Source organism: Marmota flaviventris, chromosome 12 (assembly GCF_047511675.1).
Source record: "Marmota flaviventris isolate mMarFla1 chromosome 12, mMarFla1.hap1, whole genome shotgun sequence".
Classification (NCBI taxonomy): Eukaryota; Metazoa; Chordata; class Mammalia; order Rodentia; family Sciuridae; genus Marmota; species Marmota flaviventris.
The window spans coordinates 30,101,329-30,127,999 of record NC_092509.1 but is presented as its reverse complement, the minus strand read 5'-3'; the positions used below and the strand labels follow the sequence as shown (position 1 = coordinate 30,127,999).

Sequence of the window (26,671 nt, the reverse complement as noted above, 5' to 3'; positions counted from 1 at the left end):
AATGCTATTTAAGCCATAGACTTGAAGATATTGAAACTAGATACTATGTAATTGAATAGTGGTTACATATACAGTATGCAATAAAAACCAGAACTACGTTAGGGACAATAAATCTAAAATGTCTTGAGAGACATTTTGTTTTTGATAATCTGAAGGATAACTCTATCAATATATATGTACAAAGAGAAGTTCATCAGCATATATATTTTAAATACCAGGAAAAATCGCCTTTGACCCTTGCTCACGAAAGTTTTACTAGCTTAACATAATTGAAAGGACATGAAAGTGAAACCATGACTTCTGTCCTTGCGCTCCTTCTCTGAACCCCAAGGCACATTTTAGAGGAATTTTTTTTTTTTTTCAGCGCTGAGGATGAAAGCCAGGAAGGGCCCTGCACATGCCAGACAAGTGCTCTACTACTGAGCTATACCCCAGACCCCTATTATTATTAGTAGTAGTAGTACCAGGATTGAATCCAGGGGTGCTTAATCACCGAGCCACATCCCCAGCCCTTTGTATTTTTTTAAATTTTGAAATAGAGTCTCACTAAGTTGCTCAGGGCCTCCCTAAGTTGCTGGGCTGGCTTTGAACTTGTGATCCTCCTGCTTTAGTGTCTGACCAGAGAATTGAGAAAAATATCCTGTTTATAGTGAAATAAATCCAAGTTTGGCTTCCCCTTTCGAGGGAGATCAGGAACCTTGGAATTGATTCTCAAGAATGAAGGTACAGGGACTGGGGCTGTAGCTCAGTGGTAGAATGTTTGCCTCACAACGGGTGAGGCACCGGGTTCAATCCTCAGCACCACATAAAAATAAATAAATAAAGATATTATGTCTATCTATAACTAAAATACAATTAAAAAAAAAAAAAGAATGGAGGTGAGGCCCTATTCCTCCTAGCATTTCAACTGAACCCCAATTGCCTAAATCTCTACCTTAGCCTTAGATCTCCTGTCAAGTTCCTTTATTCTTTTTTTTTAGGGCCCACATTTTACTTTCTTCTTTGCAATTTTCTGCTCTCTCTTATCCTCTGCATTTTAAAATTTGTTATTCCTGGAACTAATGCTGGTACTCTAGAAAGTCAAATTAGGTCAACAGAACAAAATAACTTTATTAGCTCCATTTCAATCAACAAACATTTAGAGATATCATTTATCAGGTTGATGACAGTCTTTTCCTAATTTACTGAAAGATTTAATCAGGTATTGATGTTAAATTTTGGCAAAGTTATTTTTTATATCTGTTTAAATGATCATAAGGTTTTCCTTTTTTTAGCTTATTAATGATGGATTATATTGATTTTTGAATGTTAAATCAATCTTATAATCTTAGGATAAATCCCACTTGGATCATGATGCTATTCTTTTTATACATTATTGATTGAACTTACTGATGCTTTGTTGAGAAAATTTTGCATCTATGTTCATGAGGAATTTTCATCTATAATTTGCTTTCCTTATAATATTTTGTCTGGTTTTTATTTTGTCAAGATAATATTGACCTCATAGAATGAAGAGCATTCCTTCCTTGAAATTTTTTCCAGAAGAGTTTGTGTATAATTGATATTATTTTCTCTTTAATGCTTGGTAGAATTTATCAGAAAAATTCTCTAGACATAAAGGTTTTCTCTAGAATTAAATTAAAATTTCTTTAATACCTACTGAGCTGTTTGGGGTTTTATGTTTCTTTTTGATTGTGCTTTGGGAGTTTAAGCCTTTCAAGATAAGTCTATTTCATCTAAGTTATCAAATTTATAGGCATAAAAATTGTTAATCATATTCTTATTATCCAATTAGTATCTGTATAACCTGTAGTAATGCCAACTCTCTCATTCCTAATTTTAGTAATTTGTGTCTTGTAAAAAGACAAAAATTACAACCAATTTTAGTTTAAAGATCTTAATTGGCTTTGTGATTCTAAAATCAAGCAATATTTCATTCCATAAAACTGAATAAGTATCCTATGGGGCAAGCAGAGGAAAATGGTTTTATGGACAGAAAAAGGCTAAAGAAAACAGAAATAAAAAACAAAGGGCTAGTTAGTTATTTCAAAGCTAAACGCTTTGGAACACTAAATTAATAAGTGTACTCATATACATTGAATTCAATGTGTGTGTACATATATTTTTTTGATTTTTTTTTTTTTTTGGTACTGCAGATTGAACCCAGAGGTACTTTATCCCTAAATTATATCCCCATCCCTTTTTATTTTTGAGAAAGGGACTACCTAAATTGCCAAGACTGGCCTTGAACTTGTGATCCTTCCTGTCTCAGCCTTCTCAAGTCACTGGAATTACAGGTGTGTGCCACCGTATCTGGTAAAATTCAAGATTTTTAAGAAAATATTTTTGTACTCTATAATGTATAGATGATTTGTATTTAAGATCATATGCGTGTCTGGATTTTTCTAGGTCTTCCAATAAAATGTGGCATGGTCGAAAATTATGTTTAGAATATTAATTCTGATATTTCAAGAAATTGGCTAGCTATACACAATTATTAATCTGTAACTTGGGTACCGATCCTTCTATGGAGCAAAACTAGAGAGGAATTCCCTTTGCTGATTCCCTCTCTTGAGATATCTGGGTGTGGTTTGTTTTCTTCTTGGACTGAAATGAAGATATGCAGAAAAATCCTTTACAACTAAAATTCCTTGTTCTTACAAATGAGCCCAGGGCAAGGGGAAGCCTATCAAATCTAGCCTGGCTCAATCATTTGCTTATATTAGTAGTGCATACATTGGATTTAAACCAGGTGAACAAAAATAGCCACAGGATAGTATCTGCAGTGGTGTATTGAAGCTACTGGCTCATACATATTTTAATAGCTAAAAGTACATAGAAAATATGAAGGTGGAAGAAAAAACAGCAGTTATAAAACATAACAAGTTTTCTTATTTGTTTTATTAGTTTAAAGGAAGCTGGAACCTAATAACAATACATCACATTTGGTTCAGAACCAAACAAAGGCTGCTTATTTATTTTTTGCATTTACTTCTTTTAGGAAGTAAGGAAAAACAGCTCTATTGGCATTCAAATTTATTTCGAATTTAAATTCCCATAAATTAGAAAATGTCTCAGACAGCAGTGATAATAATAATAATAAAGTGTTTATTTGGTTAAAAAAAAATCTTTTGTAGGTAAGCTTGTTTCCCGTAGCACCTCGGATTCTGCCATTGGTCTTATAAGGACACTTAAGGAAATAATTCAATCTCTGTGTTCATGTTTCAGACAATACTTAATAGTGTCTTGGCCTTTGATGCAAATAACAGGAAAAATTTATACTTGCTTAGTTTCATGCATTGAAAACACTCCCTACTCAATTCCGCCATTTGCTCAGGTCCCACGTGAATGAAAGGGTACAGGGTAGGAACCAGGGCCTTGCTGCCATTGTGTCTTTTCTAATTAAAATTCAGAGTATTAAACACAGTTGAGTACATCCATGCATACACGACACACTGTCATCACATACCGGAAGCTCCGATCAAGAGCACTAAGCAAAGGCTCATTTCATAACATCATTAAGATTCATCGTACCCTGCTTTTCTGAAAGGCTTTGTCACAGCAGATAATGATGTCCTGTCAGAGAGGCGCAAACAGGAATTTATACTAAGTTATCCTTTCCCTCCCTTTTTTAGCATGGGAATCTAGCTGCATTCCTAGTATGTCAGCTCAGGACTTACTTTAAAAGGTTTCCCAGTTAATAGCATAAAATATTACAAAATGAAGGTATTAAAAAAAGTTAGGTGAAAAATATATGAGTAACTAAGTGGGGGTATTCCTGGGAATGGTAATCAAACATAATGATTATCAAAACAAAAGAAGGTGTAACTCAGGAGTGTGAAGGTGGAGAGAACTTATGAGTCATAAGGTGGAGTGTTGAATTTGGAACAAGTCAAATAAAAGCACTGCTTTCTTTTCCTTAAGAACCTTTAGTACTCTTTATATCTCAGAAAAGAAAGCTTTCACTTAAAACGTTTTTTTTTTTCTTTTACATCCTGTTGCGTGAAGTCGCCCCCGGGGAGACAGATTTTACAGGCTGGCTTCCTGAGTGTAGTATAGTAGTAAGAATGATGTTATCTGGGAAGTCGATGGTAAGAATTTGCTTCTTCAGACTCGATATTTTTCTTTACCGTGTTCATTGATCACGCAGATGTGCTGAAACAATAAGGGATTTACATGTATCAGTTTCTTAACAAAATACAAGGCACAGAAAATATGATGTAGCAATAATAGAATGCTACCTTGTATTGGTTTTTGCTCATTTAAACACGTATGTGTGTATTTGGATGTGCGAAAAATCTAAAGATACCCATTTAAATGCTTGGTAAAAGGTTTTTTTGTTGTTTTATTATTATTTGGTATTGGAGAGTGAACCTGAGATACTTTACCATTGAGCCACATCCCAGTCCATTTTATGTTTTATACAGAGAGAGGTTCTTTTTTTTTTTTTGGTTGTAGATGGACACAAAACCCTTATTTTACTTATTTAATTTTATGGTGCTGAGGATCAAACCCAGTGCCTCACATGTGCAAGGCAAGTGCTCTACCACTGAGCCTCAACCCCAGCTGCCAGAGACAGGCTCTTGCTAAATTGTGAGGCTGGCTTCAAATGTGTGATCCTCCTCCTGCCTCAGTCTCCTGAGTTGCTGGGATTACAGGTGTGTGCTGCTCTGTCTGACTTCTTTGTTGTTTTAGTTCTTAACCCTATTTTGAATTTGGTTTCCCAGGTCCCCAAAACTAGAAACACTAAGAGTCCAGCATATTTATCCCTGGTGGAAACAGAAATCTTCTACTAGTAAAATTATAGCTGCTTGGGTAACCAAAGAAATAACAGTGGAAATAAACTATGGATTTTTTTTCTTTTTTCTTTTGTGGTGCTGGGGATTGAACCCAGAACCTTGTGCATGTGAGGCAAGCACTCTACCAACTGAGCTATATCCCCAGCCCCATATCATGGTTTCCTAATCAACCATTTTTGGGTAACAAGACATGTGTAAGGAATATTTTTATTGCAAATAACAGAAATGGAGTAGGGCTAATGTAGGCAAAAAATGGGGGGACGGTTATTGGTAGGATGCCAATACAATCAAAGAAAGAGCTGAGCAATAAAACAGGTGAAAGGCAGGAACAAGGGTGTCGGAGACTGGCCCATGCTGCTTGTGGGTGCTCTCTGGGGCTGATATTATAGTGGCTTATGTCCAAAGACTCTAGGTCTCTGTGACTTTTGATTTAAGTTTCTAATTTCCAGGAGTAAGATGCTGATTGCTCCACTTTTGGTAAAATGTCTACTTCGACATCATTCAGGATTGATCAGGGTCACACAGCTCGGCCCACACTGGGGGTTGGTGTCTGTATGTTGAATCCCAAAAGGGGGAATGGTAACAAGCTGGATGCCACTGTAATTGGAACCTGTTAGACTTCAAGTACTGACATGAACCACTTTAGAGAATATTAGCTATCATTATGATTGATTGGACATGGTCAATAACTCTGAAGAAAAATCAATGTGGAGCCATAATTGTGCTTTTTGCTTCCTATTTCTTTAGTACAAAATAGAGATAATCATCATTTGCTTCCATCATCCTAATCCCAATCTTACAGGGTGGTGGTAGGAATTAATTGGGAGTACAGATGAAAATTGCCCAATATATCCAGACACAGAAGAGACCCACTGAATAATGGTTATTAGTATTACTATTTAAAAGATTTGTTAAATTGATGTCACTGTTAAATTCTTATGAAAAGGGGAATTAGGGTTAACATGCAAGACTTACATTCAGATCTCTGAAGTATTCATTGTAATCTAAGGCATATCCCACCACAAATAAGTTTGGAATCTCAAATCCAGCATCTTAGCAGAAAGAAAGAGAGAGAGAGAGAGAGAGAAAAAAAAGCATAATTCAGAGTACGTTAAGTCTAATGTCACCATATGCTGTTTTTGGCACTTAAAACAGTGAAGACTTTGCATTTGGATGGAAATAAGAAAGACTCATGGTGAGCAATGCACACGACAAGCCCAATAGGGACCTTGACCGGAATGACTACTTGCAGAAACAAGGCAAATAAGCAAACATACATGACTGGACTCCCAGTGCACAGAGTTGAGGAAGGGCTCAAGAGGCTCAGAAGATAAGGAGTGTGTGTGAGTTAGTCATGAGGCCCTATTGTTCACGTGCAGTTTTATGTAATGACATAAAACCAAAGGAAATTCTCTGAAAAGCATTAAGGGCAGTTCAAACAGAAAGTATCATAGCATTGCAAACATGAACAGGTACGCAGATCTCAGCAACTGAGAAGCAATATTCCTACAGAATCAGTGTCCTGGGCTGGGGAGTAAAACCTGGGGGACAAGATGAAAAGAAATGGGATCCTTCAGCTTGAGGAAGAGAATGCTCAGGTTTATTTTAATGCTGGTCTTTGAGTCCACAATGCAGAGGTTACTAATTAGCTCTTTATCTCTAATGAGGGTGGAATAAGAGGAAATGGATTTAAATGCAGCACAAGGTACCTACGGTGAGTAAAAGAAGACTTTACTGAAAGGAAGGTGATATTTTTTTAATTGAAGGGGTCCCTTAAGAAACAGACAAGAGCTCTCCTTCTTCAGAGGTCCACACCTGAGACAGAATAAATGTGCCTAGGTCTAATGATTTTTCAAACTTTTTCAGTGTTTTAGAATCTTATAAGTTTGATGATTACAGTGTAACAGAGGAGAAATGTGCTTGCGTACTTTTATGAAACTGTCCTTTGGTACTGCTGATGGGCTTACAGCACAGAGTTATCTTCCTGCTGATTATGCCCCACCATTTCCATCTCTATGACCAAAGACACTCTCATGTGGAGACCCCAACTGGCTCCTATTTACAGAATGTGCCAGAGGTGGGTTTTCTAGGGGAATGAATTGTGAGACCACTGTCAGGGACCCTGTCTAATTCCTCCAAATTGCAGAGTTTCTTAAGAAGAATAAAGAGGAGAAAAATTAAAGAGCAGAAGAAAAGATGTCAGAGGTTACATTGCGCAAGTAAGAAAGAGTCCACGAGAAAGGAACAAAAAGTGCAAAGCCTCAGCAATCCAGAAAGAAAGAAGAAACACAGATTCTGAGCTGACTGAAAAAATGTGAGCAGATCCCAGGAAACCCTGTGGGTAACAATAACAATGACTTCACAGGGAGCAATGCAGCCCCTACAATAGGCGTGGCTGCTCAGACTGGGAAAATCAGAGCACAAAGCCAGTTTAGATGGCTGAACCCTAACATGTCATGGAACAAAAGGAAGAGGATGGATAGGAGGACAGTCAGGAATCAAAGTGCCCCATCACTCAATGGCAAAGGAGTGCAGCTCCTACACTTAAATCTGCAATTGCCATTACGGAAAACAGATTGCCCGGGTTCAATCTTGGCCCTACAGTGTGGCTATGGCCTTGTCGAGCTATTTAACATCACTGTGTTCCATTTTGTCACCTGTTAAATGGGTATAACAATAGCAGCTGCCTTTAGAGGGCTGTTGTAAGAATGACACAAATTATCTGTGTAGCTCCCTGAACAGTATCTGGCACACCACCACCTTTTTCAAGTATTAGGTGTCATTACTTTATGTATGTTGTTGTTATAAGTGACACAGACAATAAATTTGGAATTAATTGAGTATGTCTGAAATGAATGTTTTTCAACTTCATTTCAAATCTTACCTAAATATTATATGATTTCCTTATAAAATTTCTGTTTGGTAACTTAGGAATACAGATTAGATTTCTGAAGCCAGGAACCAATAGGAACATGTGATTGAATCTGTCTGTGCAGAACTGACAAGGTCTAGAGTCAGTACATCTAGCAGAAGAATGAGACTTGTTTTTAGAATAAAGAGTCACTGGTACATGACCCATCCATACGGTGCCTGTCTCTAATGTTTGTTCAGCTTGCTGATGAGAATTGTAGCCAAATTATCCAGGGACTTCAGAACAAATGTAAGTTATAAAAATCAAGCTGAATTCTTCCTTATGCAAGTGAAAAAAAAAGTCGCCTCTAGTGTTAGAATAATAAATAATCTGGCTGCTTGTTTATGGTCCTAATATGTGGGGAGGGGAAAGTGGCCTCGATGAGGAAAGCCCTGTAGAATACACGTCTGAAAGGATGAAGATGTTACCTAGAGGTATCTGCTCTGCTTTTTCTCTTTGGTGGTGGGGAGAGGTCGTACATTCCGGTGTGCTAAAATTCAGACTGGCTGAAGGTCACCATTGTGCATTGTCTGTTAATAGTTTCTGAAGGTGGTATGAGGATCCTTCTAAACTCTTTCCGTGCCTCTGTGACTGATAGGTATAGCAGCCAGTGTCTGAAATAGCCCAGCTCCATAACTGTTCCTCTCCCCTGAAACTGATCAGCTGAGTTCTTTGAAGTTAAGGCGCTGCATAAACCCAAAACAACAATATCCAATGCCCTGAAATTCCTGTGAAAGATGCAAATGAAATTTAATACCTTCCATTTGAAAGGGTCCTAATCTCTGTAAGGTAGAGAAGACAAGAAATTTGTGGGATTATCAGTCCTACAATATCTTCCACTTTAGACTGCCAGAAAATGGGAAATCAATAACTATTAAGCACAAAACAAAGCACTTCCACCAAAACAAAACAAAACAAAACAAAAATATACCAAAAAATCCCCCAAACCAAAAACCACTTACAGTCAGGTCTAAAGCCATCACTTCTAGGTGTTCTCTTTACCAACAAACTGTCATTAAAACAAAACAAAACAAAAATTGCTTCAGTGATTTCAACAGTGAATTGCAGATAGAATTAAACATCATTGAAGTATGTATTTTTTTCCCTTGAGCCTGTGAAGCATCATCACAACCCTTTTATTTATTCCTGCTCTTGCTGCTGTGGCACTACATCAATGGTTCAGGATAAAAGGAAGAGAGCCCAGCAATTGCATGGGGGCTCATCCAGCCGCTCCTGGAAATGGCTTATGGAGGCATAGTCAAGAGGGGCTCAGAAACACAGCAAAGCACATCATTTCCTCTTTCCTCTCTCAGGGTAGCAATCAAATGGGCTATTTTTCAGTATGATCAAATCATAACGCTCTGGGATGAAGGGCCAGTGATTAGGACTAGAAACACTTTTGGGGAATAGCCATCCTGTGTGAGGATCCCTCCTGGGCTTGTTTGGAAGAAGAGAAATCAGCATGCTGTGAATGTCTTACTCACCTGGCTACCTTAATCATGTTGGGCTTGTATTTCTTTATGCTGGTGAGCAGGGCTTTCATGGTCCTCCCAGTTCCAACAACATCCTTAGCAAAAGGACAGACAAGTTTGGTAAAGTGCATTTGAGCAGCATAATAGCTTTCTCACCTGGAGAGATTTTTCCTTGTTAACAGTGCATCATAAGGACAAATACTATCTGACTGGAATCAAGGAAGCAGAGTTGGTTCTGTTTTCTTAGTTACTTCTTTCTGGAAGCTGAGTTTTGGGGCACATACTGGTGAATACTTCCTTGCATCCTTGAACTGTGTTGAAGGGCTAAATTTGGCCTTTTGAGACCATGTGCAGCTTCTCCTCATTGAGTACACTGGGACTCATGCATGCACATTCAAGGACTAAATTTGGCCCTGAGGTTATGTAACACAATACATGACACATGAATTTTCATGGATATGGGATGTACATCTGAATACACTGAATGGATAAGCCACCCCCTCCTTGTCTTCCCGACTCACTAGGGGATTCGCTGGCTGGGAAGTGAGATGTGTCTGGGTAGCAGCTGGTGACAGCCTGTGAGTTCTGAGGGTCTGAGGTTGCAGTGAGCCCAGGCTCATCTCTGCTGATGAGCTGCTGCTGCACAATTAGAGTAGAATGGGCTGCAGCAATTTATTGTCCTTGGGACAGAAATCAGCTGTCAGGAGCTGATTATCTATATAACAGGTCTGAATTTAGCCAGGGGTGGGCAATGCGTTTGGCTGGAGGGTCCACTCCATGGGTTGTGTGGAGCCAGAACTGCGGATCCAGAAGGCACAGGCAGGCAATTGTGGAACAAAAGCCCAAGAACAGCTCCCCTGAATTTTTGCCAACTGATAAGGCAGGCGTGCTCCTGAAGGAAACATGGCCATTTGCTGTATTAGTCCACTGCTACCAGAGACTCGCTTTTTTTTTTCCCCTTTTATTTTTAACAGAAAAAGACTAATTTAAAAGGTCATAGTTTTCCCTTCGATTACCATTTTTAATTGGTTTTATTTATGATTTTGAGGCTCCAAGTACTTGAAAATTGATGGGAATCATTAGAGGACATAAGCCAGAATCCTGAATTAAGGGTAAAGAGAGTTCTAACCTTAATTTTACTGTTAAATAAATTTGATTCTGAGTGCTAATTTACTCCTCTCTACAACTGTCTGATTCACAAATAGGTATAAGAACCAATTTAGTCATGCATGAAATTGGATATAAAACAGGATAAAGTACCACACAGCTATTATTGCAGAGCTTTGATTCTAGAAATTATTTGAAGCTAGTGATCACAGTTGGCTCCGATTTGATAAATTTGGAGAACCACCGCACACAGTGAGGACTCCATAAATCCTTGGCCAATTTGATAACAAGTCGTACATTTTAAAACTCACCCTTGGATCCATGCAACTCCCAAACACAGAAAAAGAAAAGGCAGCTTACCTCAACAATGAGGACATTCTGAAATAAACAAAATCCATATTTTAGAATATGATGACAACCTGGCTCATGAGATAAACACAAGCTTGGTTTAGCGAGAATCTCAGCTTGCTTAGTTGGTTCTCCCCCCACTATCGAATTTAAAAGATTGGAGGTAAGGTAGGTACTTCAGAATTAGTTTAACAATCCCTCTTGAATTACTTGGGGTTACAATTTTTGTATGTATATTCAGGTTAGGAGCAGGATCATCTTAGACCCTAATATCTGTCTGAAGAGCCATCTATAAAGTGATCCCACTTCAAAAATTCTGCTACATGTCTCCACTCAGCATTTCTTTGGTCTGCAAAGCTTACTAAGGTTTCTCTGGAAAATAAGTCAACATAAACTGAATCACTGATGGAAACAGTGGCTGGTAGATGGATCCCATATTGGCTGTGACAACCCTGTTTTAGAATATGATGCCACCCAAATCCCCAGGGACTTAGTATTTACCCTGGGATTTTCAACCCTGATGAAAGGGGTGGCTAGAGGAAGCTGTTAGGGCTCTGGTACAGATTCTTAGTGAGATGATTAGAGCCTTTGCTACACGCTTATAAGGCAGTCCTCTACCTCTCCCCCAGAGAATACTGATTATGTTTCTTTTTAATTTCTTGTTTGATATCTGTCTTCCCCACTAGACTCCACATGGTAGGGATCATGTTTGTCCTGGGTACGATTGTATTACCAGACTTTGCCATAATGCCAGCATATAGATATTCAATCATCATTGTTGAATGAAATAATAATAACTGATTACAGCTTATTAATGAGTTAAAATCAACCAATTAATTGAATTAGTAGTAACATGTTAATGTTGTCCCAACAAATTAAAATATGACTATTAATATGCTATTCCAATTAACTGTGTTGAGAATATTCTCTCAAAGTAACAGGATTTTTTTCTTTCTTTAGGTTACCTTTCATTTATTTGATTTATGTAATATCTTAGAAACTGGATCAAATTTTACACAGTAGATACCTTTGTTCTTTCTATTGCAAAATATTTAATTAATAAAAATGTTAACCACCCACCCAACAACTCTGCTAAATCTGTACCACGTGTCAAACATATTCTTCCATAGAAATATCCTTCTGAAAGTGTTTTTCTGTCAGCCATGATATATGTATTAATTAAATCTATTAACATTTAAATTATCATTAAGATGCAAGATTATATTGTCTATTTTGAAGCGGTTCAAGCCATCATATTCCCTACTCCAAGAGTCATATGGATAGAGGAGTCCCTTGGCATTTTGAACATGATTTGCTATGAACTTAACCATTACTCCACAGTAGTTAGTTGGAATGAGTATTTTTCATCTGAGGCTTATTAACCAAGTCTACTAACCAACCAGGAAGAATGTTTGGCTAATTTCCTGGTTCACAATCTTTTTCTTTTCATTTTATGAAGAAAAATCTTTCTAAAATATGTTAGCGTGCATTCTTGTCTAATTGAGTAGAGTGTATTAAAAATAATTGGATCTGATTTTTTTTTTCTTACAGTACAGAATATTGCAAAACAGAAGAGTCATCTTTGAAAAGATTAGCCACAATTTTTAGGAAATAGCGGTGGTTGGAAGTGGGATTTGGATGTGTACCAATCCTGAGATATTTTGTCAAAATTACTCAAACACATTTTGAGATTATGTGGTGGAGCATGCCTCTCAGCTACTCGGAAGGCTGATGCAGGAATATCCCCAGTACAAGTCCAGCCTGAGCAACTTAGTGAGACCTGGTCTTAAAATAAAATTAAAAAAAAAAGATCTGGGGATGTAGCTTAGAGACAGATCTCTGGCCTAGCACAGGCAAGGCCCTATCCCCTGGGTTCTGAAGGTGGGGGATTGAAAGGTTTTAAAGAAAAACACCCCTCTCCCATATCACCTCTCCTCACACCCAATTTTGCTTCCAATAGGCAGTCACTTTTATCTCTTTTAGCTGTTTTTCTGGCTGCTACTTTAGCATTTCTAACACCCATACACCCATACATTATAAATATATAAGTATATATTATACGAAATATATATATTTGCAGTATTGTGGATTGAACCCAGGGCCTCAAGCATTCTAGGCAAGCAAGCTCTCTACCACTTCGAGCTATGCCCTCAGCCCAATATATTTAAAAATATGTTTTGTTTGGGCATAGTGGCACATCCTGTAATCTCAGCTACTTGGGAGGCTGAGACAAAAATACAATTTTTGATGTATTTTAACTGTTCAATGAATGAAAAATGTTTAGGTATTATTTTAAAATTAAAGTTATGACATTTTCTATTATGCATATCTATATCTACAGTATTATTAATCTAACAAAAATAATTCTTTGATATCTTTTAAAGCCAATTACATCACAAGTTTGAGGCTAACCTCAGCAACTTGGCAAAACCCTGTCTTGAAATAAAAAATAAACAAGGCTGGGGATGTAGCTCAGTGATAGAGTGCCCCAGCTTCAATCCCTCGTACCCATCCCACAAAAGTTTTTTGTGTGTGTGTGCGCATGTGTGTATAAATGTATAATTTTTTAAATTCTTAGGTTGCTGTTCTTAAAAAAGGGTTTAAGTATAAATAAATATTCATTTTTAAATTATAGAAAGTGATATAATATATAGAATATATGTATTTTATATATTATATTTATACCCTTATAAAAAACAATTTATACTTTCTAGAATACAAATAAAATTGCATAAATTTTGAAAACAGAAAATATAAAGATTTTCTAATTTTTATGTATGTATTTGTGATGTTGGGACTAGAGCTCAGGGTCTCATGCAAGCTAGACAAGCACTCTACCATTTAGCTATCCCCTAGCCCTAAGATTTTCCAAATTTTTGATGTATATTTAACTGTTTAATGAATGAAAAATGTTTAGGTATTATTTTAAAATTAATTAAAGTTATGACATTTTCTATTATGCATGTCTATATCTACAGTATTATTAATCTAACAAAAATAATTCTTTGATATCATATAAAGCCAATTATATATTCAAATTTTCTACTTGTTCTTAAAATGGCCTTTGTGACTAATTTGTTCAATCTAAGACCATGCATCAAATCTTGCTATGGTTTCAATGTGTCCCCTCAGTGCTTGTGCAGGAAACAATCTCCAGTGCAAGGATGTTAGAAGTTAGGGCCTAATAAAAGGTGATTAGGTCATGAGTGCTCTGCCCTCAAGAATGGATTTTTGTCATTTTTGCAGGAGGGGGTTAAGTGTTCTGAGACTGGGTTATTATGAAAGCAAGTTTTCAAAATTTATGCATTTTGTTTATGTATTCTAGAAAGTTTAAATTGTTTTTTTTATAATTGTACATATATTTTATATATTATATCACTTTCTAAAGCCCCTTTTTCTTTTTTACTCTTGCCCTTCTGCTTTCCACCATGGGATGATGTCACATGAAGGTCCAAGAGTAGAGAAGATTTAACTATTCTAACTTACAAAAAATTTTCACCAGTGTCTAAAGGACGTAATGTCTTTACATTTTAATGTACCAAGAAGAGATCCAAGAGCCCAGGGACCAATACATGGAGACTGGCATATGGTAGTTGCTCAAGAACTGCCTGTGAAATCAATTAACAATTTTGCTCACATTTCTTTTACTTTGTCTAGTTCATTCTACTTTTGTCAGATTGCTTCCATATTTCCTTAATGATCTCAAATTCTACCTTAATCAAACTATAGTTAATGTCTACAGCTTTTAATTTTGGACTAAGCAGTTTTTTAAAATACCCATTTTTTGAGTGGGCAACCTCGGGAATTTTTTTCTGAACACATTGTGCTTTGGAAACACTTCCAATCTGATAACTCTGATCACTGAATCTGAGATGTTTGCCAGTTACTGTCTTAGTCATCTCATCACACCTAGCTCATTTCCTCCCAGAAAGCCAGTAAAATCTTCAGCCTGGGGGCTGTAGGCAAAATCCTGTGGGGACTCTCTAGAGTGTGTTCTTTCTTTGCTATTACATGAGTCTGATCAAGGCTAGTCACATTGAGTTCCCTAGAGAAGAAGAAAGCAAGAGGAGAGAATTAGAAAAATCTAAATGATTTTCTTAAACAAGTTATTCCTATTTTTAATTTTTTAAAACAAAAAGATTAGTAAACCACACTGTCTAATCTATAGCAATGCAGTTTTGCGGATGTGGTCATTCTTTTCAGAAGGCCATGGAGTCTTGAAGGTGAGCTGCACAGGCGATGCTGAGCATGAGTAGGAGAGTAACTATAAACCCCACGGAGATAGGAATGTAGTCCAGCATTTCATTTTATGTGATAATTCACAAAATCGCCAGAACCATCAGTCAGTGGGCATTTCCATTATTGTTCTCAGCCTAGTCAGATCCAATAAAAAGGAATGATTTAAACAGTTCAGGCAGCCAAGGGGGAGATTTTGGCAAGTTCCGATGCTTCATTCTGGCATTTGATGAGAAACTCCTTTGGGGGTGGTGTGTGTGTGGGGGGAGCATGTCTCCTGAAATCTTGCACTCAACCTGCACATCTATGTCTCCTCATTGCCAGACAGGGGTCTGTTTCCATGCATTTGGTTTTATTCCACCCTTTCAGAGATTTCTCTTGAACATGAATAAAACCTTGCTTTAATGGATACACACATTTTATGAAGTGCCAGGATTAAATCAACTTTGAAAAAAAAAAAATCAGCCAGAGAGCACGGCGGTGCAGACAGCTCAAAACACACCAAGTAAAATGCTTTTAACATTGTGAGCTGAAGAGGCCATTTAACTGAATTGTTAAGGCTCCCTCTATTCAACAGCAATGACCTATTTAGAACCATGACTCAGCCAGCTTCTCTTGAAAGCAAAAGGAGAAAAGAAGAAAAGAAGAGGGAGAGAGAGAAAAGTACTCGGGGGCTGTCTAGAGACTCCTTTATCTAAATATTTTAACTCCTTTATCTTTAGAGAGTTCCAGAATTGACATAGTAGAGTTATGGGGCTGGTGATTCAGCTAACTGTGAGCATGGCAAAATGATGCAGGTGAGTTGTTTCCCCATATTCTACAAAGTTCTTTCAGAAACAAATTTCATGTAAAAAAAAATCCTTTCTATCTCACTTTGTTTTTGGTGCTCCTCCTCCTCCTCTTTCACCCCAGTGCTCATCTAATGCACCTGCTCAGGCCACCAGGACCAGCACCGCCAGAGGACAGCTTCCTCTCCCTTCTCGACTTTCATTCTTCTCTTCTGTCGCGTGGCTTTTCAAACACAGCTCCAAGATGTCACCTCGGCTCAAGTGCTTTGTGACGTCTCTTTGCTTTTCTAAGCAAACTCAACGTATTCTACACACCAAATCCAACATACATTTTCAATCGTTTTCTTATCATTTCCTTGTTTCTAATTTCCTGCAGTCACGCCAGTCCCCTCCTGTCTAGCTCTCCATCTTTCCCCATTCCACTCCACTTTTCCTCCCACTTCTGCGTTCTTTCCAGACCTTCTGGTCCCAAGTAAAAAATACACTCTCCTCTAAGACTATTGAAATCCCAAGGAATTCTTCCTTCTTTGGATTTTTTTAAAACCAAGGAAAGAATATTGGAACTTTTCTCTGGGTGCTGAAAATTAAATGAGAGAAGATGTGTACAAGTTGCTGGCAGCGTCATAACAATCATAAAGGTAACTTCAATGTAAGTTTGTTGACTGAAAAATCGTATGAGGACCACATGAGAAGGGGGAGGCGAGATGATGGCCTATAACAACCCTTCCATCCTGTGCAGATATTTATGGAAGTTTCAGACTTTCCTTTAAAACAAAGACCTAATAACTGTTGAACACCTTTTCCTTTGAATATTTTTTTCTAGCAAGTATGTATTCTTCATGATAGGAAGATTCTATTCTTCTATTCTAGAAGGCCTCCTCAAGTTCTTTTTAAAAATTTTCTCCAACTCTAAATGGACAACTTTTCAGGAGCTGGCTGAAGAATGGCTGAATGGGCGGGTCACATGAATGCCTTTATCTGTTCAAGTGAAAGGCCTGACTTCTACCTTCCCTTAACTTTCACTACCCTCCAAACCATTCTCCAGGAAGCAGCCACAGAGATCTTTTTAAAATACAAACTGGATTCCATCACTTACCAAAAGTAAACTTGCCAATTTGGCTAAAATTTATAATTTGCTCCTGCCACGTCCTTTTCCCTGAAATTAATTGAAAACGTCTTCTCAATTTTTGTGTGAGAGGATCATTCATTCATTATTCACCAAATATTTATTCCAAACTGTTCTGGATTTGGCCCTGCGAGATGCTGGAGAGAAGATGGTGACTACGATAGACAAGGTGCCTGTCCACTTCACGGTGACTTTCCAGTGGGGAGAGAGGAAAATAAAAGCCCCAAGCAAATACTACAGATTGTGGAAATATAAGGTAGAAAGTCATAAGTGGGTGGGAGGAGAGGATAATGAAGACAGATAATTTATAGGGAGGACATCAAACGTACATCAAAGTGAGTCCATAAGTCACAGGACTGGGGTAACAGAAAACTTTATCAAAGCGGACAAGCATCAGGAAAACTGAGAATTGGTATGTCAAAATTGATATGTCTTTTAGCCATAGTTAATTATAAGCCCTTAATGGAATTACTGTTTCAAAACCATGTCACAACTGTTTCTTGTGACCAGGTCATCGTGACCCTCACAAAGAAAATTTGCTAAGGGCTATACCAAGGGTAATAAGCCTTCATATGGTTAAGGCAAGAACAAAGGAACCCAAATCCCGTAGAAAGCCCAGATTCTGTAAGAGCTATACTGTTCTCTACAGAGATGGTCTGCTCAGGGCCTCTCCTGAGCATCCTTATCCTCATTCTTACTAAATAAACTCTGTCCTGTTACTCTGAGTGACTCAAGTCTTTCCATTGGGATCACAAGAAATGGTCACTGTGGATCTCTGTGGTCACTTTGGTTCTGGAGACCTCCCCTGTAACAGAAATGGTTGTATGAAAACAGTGTCCACCTAGAGAGAGATTAACCAGGGCTGGGAAGAGTATAGAGGGTGAGATTCTGGACTCATTTTAAACAACAAATTAGGGAAGGCCTCCAGTATTGAAGGAGATATTTAGGCTGAGATCTGAAAGGCAGGAAGAAAACAGAGACCAGAGAGAAGCCACAGATTGTCCAACATCTTGGCAGGAAGGAGTTTAGTCAGTGCTGCGAGGAGGGGTTCAGTGATGCACAAAGATGTGCTGTGGAGAGTCAGGGCCAGATCACACAGGCTACGGTAAGGAATTTGGATCATATTTGCAGAAGCACTGGGAGTAGGGTTGCCAAGTAAAAACAGAGAATACCCAGCTACCTCTGAATTTTAGGTAAACAATAACAAATTTTTTTAGTATAAGTATGTACCAGATATTGCATGGGACATACTTAAGCTAAATATGCATGGGGTATCTTTTACTAAACCTTTGTTCATTATTTAAAATTCAGATTTAACTAGGCATCTTTTGTTTTGTTTTCACTGAGTCTGACAACCCTAATTAAGAGGCCATTGAATGGTTTTCAGTTGGCAAGTGATGGAATCAATTTGCATTTTGAAAAGATCCCTTTGGATGCTTCTGGGAGAATAGTCTGGAGGGTAGTGAAAGTTAAGTGAAGGTAGAAGTTCAGGGACCCTAGTTGCCGTAGAGCATCTGAGAAGAAGGAGAGAGGCGGCCTCACCGTGGAACATCAGTGCCTCTCAAACCTTGATGTAGAAAGGAATCATCTGGGGATCTGGTTCAAATGAAAACTTTAATTCAGCAGATCTAGAGTGGGATCTGAGATTCTGCATTTCTAATAAGTTCTGACATGGCTCTAACCTGCTGGTTCTCAGACTAACAGTCAGCAAACTATAGCCTGTGGGCCAAATCTGGCCTTGCTGACTATTTTTGTAATTAAAGTTTTATTGGAATACAGACACATCCATTTGTTTCCATAGTGTCTAGATGGCTGCCTTATACTATAACAGCAGAGCTGAGCAATTTTAAGAGAAAATGGTGAAAATATTTACTATCTGGTCCTTTACAGAAAAAAATTTGCTGATCTCTAACCTGAACTTTGAGTAGCATGGGTCAAGACTTGGGTGACAGCCAGGGAGATGAGAGGAGTGGACAGATTCGATATATTTGAAAGCATATGGTGTGGCCTGCATGGCTCATCTAGCATTCCCCTCTGATGGGAGCTGGGCACCCGGAACTGCACAGTCACTAAACTCGAGTTGCTGGGACAGTTGAGAACCTGGCTAATCAGTGTTGATTCATCTTAGAAATATTTACCTGGTGCATTCTAAGCCCAAGGAGTTCTATTTGGCACATATTTAAACATATATAGATGTGCACCTATCCATACACAGAGAGTGTAAAGGTACAGCTCAATGGTACCCAGGAACCTGGAAGAAATAATTTGTCATGTCAGCAGAAAATTAAAGTAGCTTCCTGGTTTTCCAACTCTTCTCCCTGAACATTCACAATCTCTGCTTTCCCACAGGGGTCTCTGCAGTATTCACAGGAGGAAATTACAAAGCACAGAGCTGTCACCCCTTCTGCTCACTCCATCCCTAGGAAGAAGCTACCCTTTCCTTCATCCATCCCCCAACCCCATCTCTTAAAGGGAATATCCAGTGCTCAGGAGGAAAATCACTTTAAAAAGGGAGGAGGGGGCACAATTCTATGTGCAATATTTTTTCTTGGCATTTACTGGGGACAGACCTCATAGCAAAAGCACAAGGCAAGATATTTCCCTTGTATAATAAACCTGTAAGGTAATGTCACACAACAAAGTACTAATGTGACTTACCATTTAAAGACCACACTCCAAGATTGTATAAGGTTATGAATCTCTAGAAATTGCTTGGAGTATTTTAGCTTTCTAGGATATTGTAGTAACATCAAATGATGGTCTGGCAATACATTAACATTATCAAGTTAACTCCAATTGCTATGGAACAAAATTTATTATTAGATGACAATTTAATACTTGGAGCTGCCAATGTTGTCTCCTGAGTAAGGGGAAGCAGGCTGTTTTGCAGTCAGAATCTTTGTGGTTCTGTGGCATTCCCATTATGATACATATTTTTATTAAATGTGGTTGCCACTCTTTGTTTCCCATCTGGAGATTGTGTAACAATAACAACCACAAGTATGAGAGATTAAGCTTGTGTAATAGACTGATCCATTTGACTTAGAAAGCTGAATGTGTTCAGGGATAATGAATACAAGATAGGTCAGTACAGGTGAACAAAAACAAATTCTGCTTTGGTAGTGGCTTTCATTCACAGTAAATTTGCATTTCAAATCACATTTCACAAAGATCATCTGCTTTATGAAACAACTCTTCCTTCCAATTTAAGTATTTATGTCAGAATCCAAATAGTCTTTTCACTTCATAATTAGGTATTAGCAGCTTTGGAACTCCAAGTTAAAATTGGAAGTGGTTTTTTTTTTCCCCCCATAATCTAATAGATTACTTTATACTATTAGGAGGAAAAAAAAAAGGCAAAGACCTAAAATTTGTGTTCTCAAGTTCTTTTTTCTTTCCTCCCTCAATTTTGCACATTTCAACAAACTTGTTTAAATGTTTTACTATGCAGTGCCTAGGTGTTGAGGCATAGAGTAGAGATAAAAAGCAGACAAATATTCAGAAACCTTCCTTTTCAGAAAGAAGATGCCTGAAAGGACAAGCAAGAACAGAGCAAGGAGGGCCAGGATTTTTGTTGTCTGAAATAAGACTGGAATTGGAAGCTTGGAGAAGGATTAGGTCTGCCTTGTGTCCTGGAAACCTTCTAAAAAGCATGTTTTAGAAGGAAGAAATCATTAAAAGGATTCACACATCTATTTGCATGAATTAGGAAACCCGGGAGAGTATCTGAAATGTATTGCAAGTGCTAACCTGAAATGAAGGTCACTGATATCCCCAGACATCAATGTGTACTGAGCAGAGTTACATTAACAAACCTTTCCAGCCAATGTTGAAAGATCCTCGCCTCCAATTATCTGCATCTCGCCCATGGATTGATCATTCTACAGAAAAAAAAAGAAGATGATGATAATATTTTATTGCAAACAAAACAAAACAAAACAAAACAAAAAAACCTTTAAAGCATATTTCCCATGTACCCAGTGACTAGATTGCTTCTTACAAATACAGCACAAATAGCTAGCACAGACTCATGGTTGCCTATGGTTACCAAGAGCCACTCTCCTGCACCGTGCTTGAGACAAAGCCTCTAATGACTGGCAGCCAGAGACTGAGCGTGGAGGGGGATGGAGAGCACAGAGGGAAAAAATAAACCTAATTTTGAAGTAAAACGTAATAAAAGGTGTTGGAACCTGTCCTGAGGCAGACAGAATTGGAGAAAACAGTCAGACTCTTGGACTTTACTGAGGTGGAGGGGGCTGGGGAAGCCCTAGGAGTGGTAAAGCATTGGTTAACAAGCCCTAGTTATGGCCCTGCGGTAGAAACCAATCAGATTCTGGTTCCCTGAGAGACTGAGGCCTCCTCTACTCCTTGCCCTTGGAGATCCAGCCCCTGATTTGATGTCAAGGGCAATTCTAAAAGGCTGTGGAGCCGAGAAGTACTGCACTTAGACCTTCTGACATAAATGACTAAGCCTCAGGAAATTTCTGCAGTTCCGGGAACATAAAACCCAGAACCATACTTAGAAGACTTTTTAATTCAAATCCTCTTAGGATTTATGATTATTTGCTTTCACAATGTTTATGTATAGTACATTATCCTTCCCTAATAAAACCTCTTAAAACAAACAAAAATGGATTATTATATAGTGAAGATCACAATAGAACAGAGACAAAACAGGAAACAGAAGTGGTAAATTGTCTTCTGCCTCGATATAGACACACGTGAAAGGAACTGAAGCAGATAGACTCAGGCAGTCTGCCTCATGACCAAGCAAGAATGTGGTGATGTTGCAATTCCTCCATCCCAACAATAGCCTCCAGGCAAAGACAATATAGGCACCATATGTGCATCGCGCTGATCCAGGAAACTTCTTTGGTTATTGGTGTAAACAGTTGTTCCTTTTGCCAGTTCAGCCTTATCCTCCCTAGTCCTGGCAAGGAGGCCTCCCCTCTTTCCAGAGGAGTCCATTCCACATGGTTCTGTTAGGGCCACCTATGCAGGCCAACCAGCTATGCCCCAGGCTCTACTCAAACTTTTCCTTTCCAGCCACTTCCCTTAGGAATTTTCCTGGATTGGTTCAAATTAGATTCTGTCCCTTGCAACTAAGAATCATAGAATCTAGAGGTACAGTTACTTTGTCAGGTTATTGGTCATCTGGGAAGAGAAGATATAGCCAAACCACTAATTTGACAGTTTTGACAATGAAGCAACTTTTATCTTTTTACCCTTCTGATCAAAAGGGTGGGGGGAAAGACCTTAAAAGTTTTTTTTTTTTTTTTTTTTTTTACTTCTACATGGTAAAGCATTTCTCCTTACTGCAGAGGACTGGAGCGAATGCTTATCCTACATCACCTAGTAGCGCATCCCGAAGGGGGCCCACTAAATTAAATTAAAACCAATCATCTTCTTACGGGAACTGATCTGAAAGGGAGAAAAGTCACAGAATATCCAAGATTCACTGATCCTTGGCTGTTTTTGAACAGGTGAATATGATCTTATATCCACAAGCAAGCAGTCAAACAGTGGTTAAGAACTTGTCAAAAATGTCAAAGAAAAACATTGCTTTATTAATTCTAGAGCAGCTGAGATACAGGACTTAACGTGCGTGGGAGGAATATCTGCATATTAGACCAAACTATGTTGTTACTAGCAGCAGGAAAAAATAAAATTTCAATACCTCCAGGGGACTGGGGTATACAGAACTGGATACAAGTACTAAACCACAAAGTTTAATGTAACCAATGAGACTTACTCTGCCAGATCAGAGTAAATTTCACAATAATTCTACTGTTTTCATCTCCATTCTATTGACTATGTATCTCCAATCAACTGGTTTTTATTTTTCATTTTTTTTTTTAGTTTGTTAAAAACAAAAACTAGATATCGGAAAGCTAAACAATGTGTTCAAAGTTATACAGTTAGTATGTCATCAAGAAAGTCTTGGGGCTGGGGATGTAGCTCAAGTGGTACCGCGCTCGCCCGGCATGCGTGCGGCCCGGGTTCGATCCTCAGCACCACATACAAATAAAGATGTTGTGCCCGCCGAAAACTAAAAAATAAATATTAAAAAAAAAAAAAGGAAAGTCTTATTTACAAAGGCCTTCCATAGTCTCTTTCTAATATGTTCTAAGTATTAGATTTGTTGTTATTAATCCATCTGAAACTTATATCTTCTGAGAGTGTATATAGTTAATTATCTCAATATCATTTACTGAATTGTTTACTATTTTCCCTACTGGTTTGAAATGTCATTTTTATCATATCACGCTCTATGTAAGGGTGAGTTTCTATATTCTTTGGATCAAACATGCCTATTCTAACATTAATTAATCTGTCCAATGAATTAATGTAACTTTTCATTTTATTATAAATAGAAAATAATAATCTAACCTATCTATTCCAACACTCAGACTGTATTTTAAAAATTATCATAGCTTTCTAATATGTCTTAATATCTGGTAGGGTAAATCTCATTACTTTGTTGTTCTAAAAAACTGTCTTGGTTACTTTAATACTTTTTTCTTCCTGCCTGGTGGGTTGTTTTGAAGACAAAATGAATTCATCCATATGGAACCCTTAGAACTGAGCAGGACACATGGTCTGTGCTCAGCACACCAGACACTCAGTTTTACAGTTTAGATCTTAAGTGTCCCTGTGTGTTAAAGGTTTGGTTCCCCGTGTGGTATTATTAGGAGGTGGTGGAACCTTTAAGAGGTGGGGCCTAGTGGGAGGTCTTCAGGTCATCAGTGAGGCATGCCTTTTAAGGAGCTAGTGGGACCCCATTCCTTCCTCTTTCTTTCTTTCTTTCTCTTCGTGCTCATAAGATGAGCAGGCTTGCTTTGCCACATGCTCCCACCATGATGTGCTGCCTTACTACAGGCACCAAAGCAACAGGGCCAAATGATCGTGAACTGAAACCTCTAAAACTATGAGGTAAAATAAACCTCTTGTCTTTATAAGTTGACTGTCTCAGGTATTCATGATCATAATTGAAAGCTAATACACTCAGTAAATATGATTGATTAACTTCTTTCTATTCTCCCTTCCTACCTAGGGAAATGGGTAACTCCTTAGTCCTCCACAGGTACACCAGAGTTGGAGCTCCCTCGGTTCAATGATCCCATAAAAGCAAGCCTGTTGTCTCCTGCTGGGATGTGAAAGGGGACTTAGAGGTCCAGCCTCTCCATTCACAGCTTTCAACAAACTTCATTGCTCTCATTCCACTAGGCCCTCATCTAAGAACCTGGTGACTCCACCCCTGAGCCTTTCGGGAATTCTGGGGAGCCACTCCCCTACTGGTCATTGACATTCCCTCCAAAGACATTTAGAGAATCATTTGCTCAATTCTGCTGAGTCAGTGCTCTTCATTCATCAGTTTCACCTTTTAAGTAATGTTGATATCTCTTGTCCATGGAGGTTTTCTCCCTCTCCTTTTTGTCTTATTTTTTCACTTAGTTTAGTGGGGTTTCAGGAGGGAATGAAGTCAGTTGTATGTATCCAATCCTCTGTCTAACCATGATCTCTTTGTAATGGTTCAAAACTATCCTACATTCCTAAGATTGGTATTTATTTTAAACTTTTTTTTTTTAAAAATGGTCCTGGGGATTGAACTGGGGTCTTGCATGTGCTAGGCAAGCACTCTACCACTGAGCCACATGCCCAGCCCAATATCATTAGTTTTGATTTGACAATATTTTATTTGGGATTATTCATCTTTTTTTTTTTTTTTTTTTTGAGGGCAGTACTGGGGATTGAACTCAGGGGTACTCCATCACTGAGCTACATCCCCAGCCCTATTTTTTTTGTAAAATTTTATTTAGAGACAGGGTCTATACTGAGTTGTTTAGTGCTTCACTTTTTGCTGCGGCTGGCTTTGAACTCACCATCCTCCTATCTCAGCCTCCTGAGCCGCTGGGATTACAGGCGTGTGCCTATTCATCTATTTTCATAAGTAAGACTGGACTGCAATTTTCTTTTGCTCTCTTTGTGGATTTTTAGAGCCAAGTTGTGCTAGCCTCATGGAATAGATTGGGAGGTTTTGTCTTTTTTTTTTTTTTTCCCTGCTCTGGAAGAGTTTTTTAACAAATGGATTATCTGTTTCACTAAGGTTCTGTTCATCTCTAGTTTACAAATGAGGAAATTGAGACAACAAGGGTTTAGGAAGCCTTCCAAAGAGGTGCTAATAGTCAGTGAAGGAACCCAATCCATACTAGATTTGCCTGGCTTACATTATTCAGTTGTAACCTTATCCTTTCCCACCCCAATATTTCTAGAAAAAAGGAGCACCAAGTGAGTGTATCTCTGAGAGTAGTGTGGAGATGGAGTGGGCCTGGCTGTAATAGTGAAATAAGGCACAATGACTGCAATGGCTAGGAGAAATCAACATCTTGAGAGAAATTCTGGTCCTTGAGGGTACACACTCAAGAAAATTCCTGCCATTTAGTTTAGACATCCTTGGAAGAAATATTTTGGAAATTACTAGTTTCGGAGATCTGATCTTTAGATACTGCATAGAACATGCCCAAACAGCCCAGCAGGTAAGACAGTTCCTTATATAGAGAATTTGGATAGTTTAGATAATGCTTAAAAAACTGAGGAAGAATAACTATTGTGAATATCATGTCCTTTTCCTTTCCTAGAAGAGAAAAACCAAACAAAATAAACAAACAAAAGAACCACTCTACTTTTTTTTTTTTCTGGAGTCAGAGCTACTTGCTTCAAAATTGACATGCTCAGAAAAGCATTTTCAGTATTCTCCACCTCCAGAGACACCTTACCTTTGCTTCTCCTGCCCCTCACACCCTGCTATTCATCCTAAACCTTCCTCCTGTGCCTAGTGAAGTCACTGGTACTCTCTATCAAATGGACAGAGGTGCAACACAGAAACCCAAACATTTCATTGTAGAAGCTATAATGGGATGGGTACAGTGAGTGGGCACACCTGTAATCCCAGCGGCTCGGGAGGCCGAGGGAGGAGGATTGCAAGTTCAAATCCAGCCTCAGCAACTTAGTGAGGCACTTGGCAACTCAGTGAGACTCTGTCTCAAAATAAAATATAAAAAGGGCTGGGGATGTGACTCAGTGGTTAAGAGCCTCTGGGTTCAATCCCCAGTTACCCACTCCCCCAAAAGAAGAAGCTTTAATGATCAAACTGGAAAGCTTCTAATTAAAATGTTGCAAAGGCTCAAACTGATTTAAAAAACAAACAAACAAACAACAACAACAACAACAACAACAACAAAAAAACTCAGAACATTGGATACCAAGCAAGATAATCAGACAGGTGAATTGGTTTCAGTTTCCCCAGCTGTCCAAGTAGTGGTTGGTGTAGGACATGACTCTTGGCTGGGTCCCTTAGTCCTTTAAACTGCCTAGGGTAACAATGTACAGAGAGAAGAACAATGTACAGAGGGGCTACCATGTTTGTACTGGGTCCTTGCTTTAGCAGCTCCACTTGTCTCTGTTGTATTTATTAGATTCAGAGGAAGACACTGGACAGGAATGTTCTGCTACCAAAATAACTAAATAAATAAATTTGAAAACTATCATGCTAAAGTTTCTCCTCTCCACCCCAAAAGTGACTTACCTTCTTTTCTATTTTCTGTTCACTTAAATCTTTTTGATCTGACATCACTTTTGCTTTTCAACTAATTCTTACTATCTCTGCAGAGTGAATCACGAGAAAGGAGAATATGGAGATAAAGAGAAGAATGAGTTGGTGTCCATATATCCTGGGACCTGAATGTCTGGGTTCCTGGCCACAACTCCACCTTTCATTAGGTATATGACCTTGAGGAAGTGATTTAAACTCTCAGGGTTTTAGTTTCTATGTAGAAAAGAGTATATTCATAGTCTCTACCTCAGAGGATTATTGGGAGGATTAA

General features: G+C 38.3%; 1 protein-coding gene across 1 annotated transcript in view; it reads right to left on the bottom strand.

Moving 5' to 3' along the window:
* Positions 1 to 3,088: 3,088 nt before the first annotated feature.
* The window catches only part of Prtfdc1 (phosphoribosyl transferase domain containing 1), an 87,540-nt gene continuing 63,957 nt past the window's right edge, over positions 3,089 to 26,671 (bottom strand). The window contains exons 4-9 of the mRNA XM_027953117.2: positions 20,603 to 20,668; positions 10,650 to 10,667; positions 9,195 to 9,277; positions 8,673 to 8,719; positions 5,775 to 5,851; positions 3,089 to 4,155 (exon numbers count right to left, since the gene is read on the bottom strand). Coding sequence (XP_027808918.2) covers positions 4,108 to 4,155; positions 5,775 to 5,851; positions 8,673 to 8,719; positions 9,195 to 9,277; positions 10,650 to 10,667; positions 20,603 to 20,668 — 339 coding nt within the window. The 3' untranslated portion in view covers positions 3,089 to 4,107. The remainder of the gene's footprint in view (positions 4,156 to 5,774; positions 5,852 to 8,672; positions 8,720 to 9,194; positions 9,278 to 10,649; positions 10,668 to 20,602; positions 20,669 to 26,671) is intronic.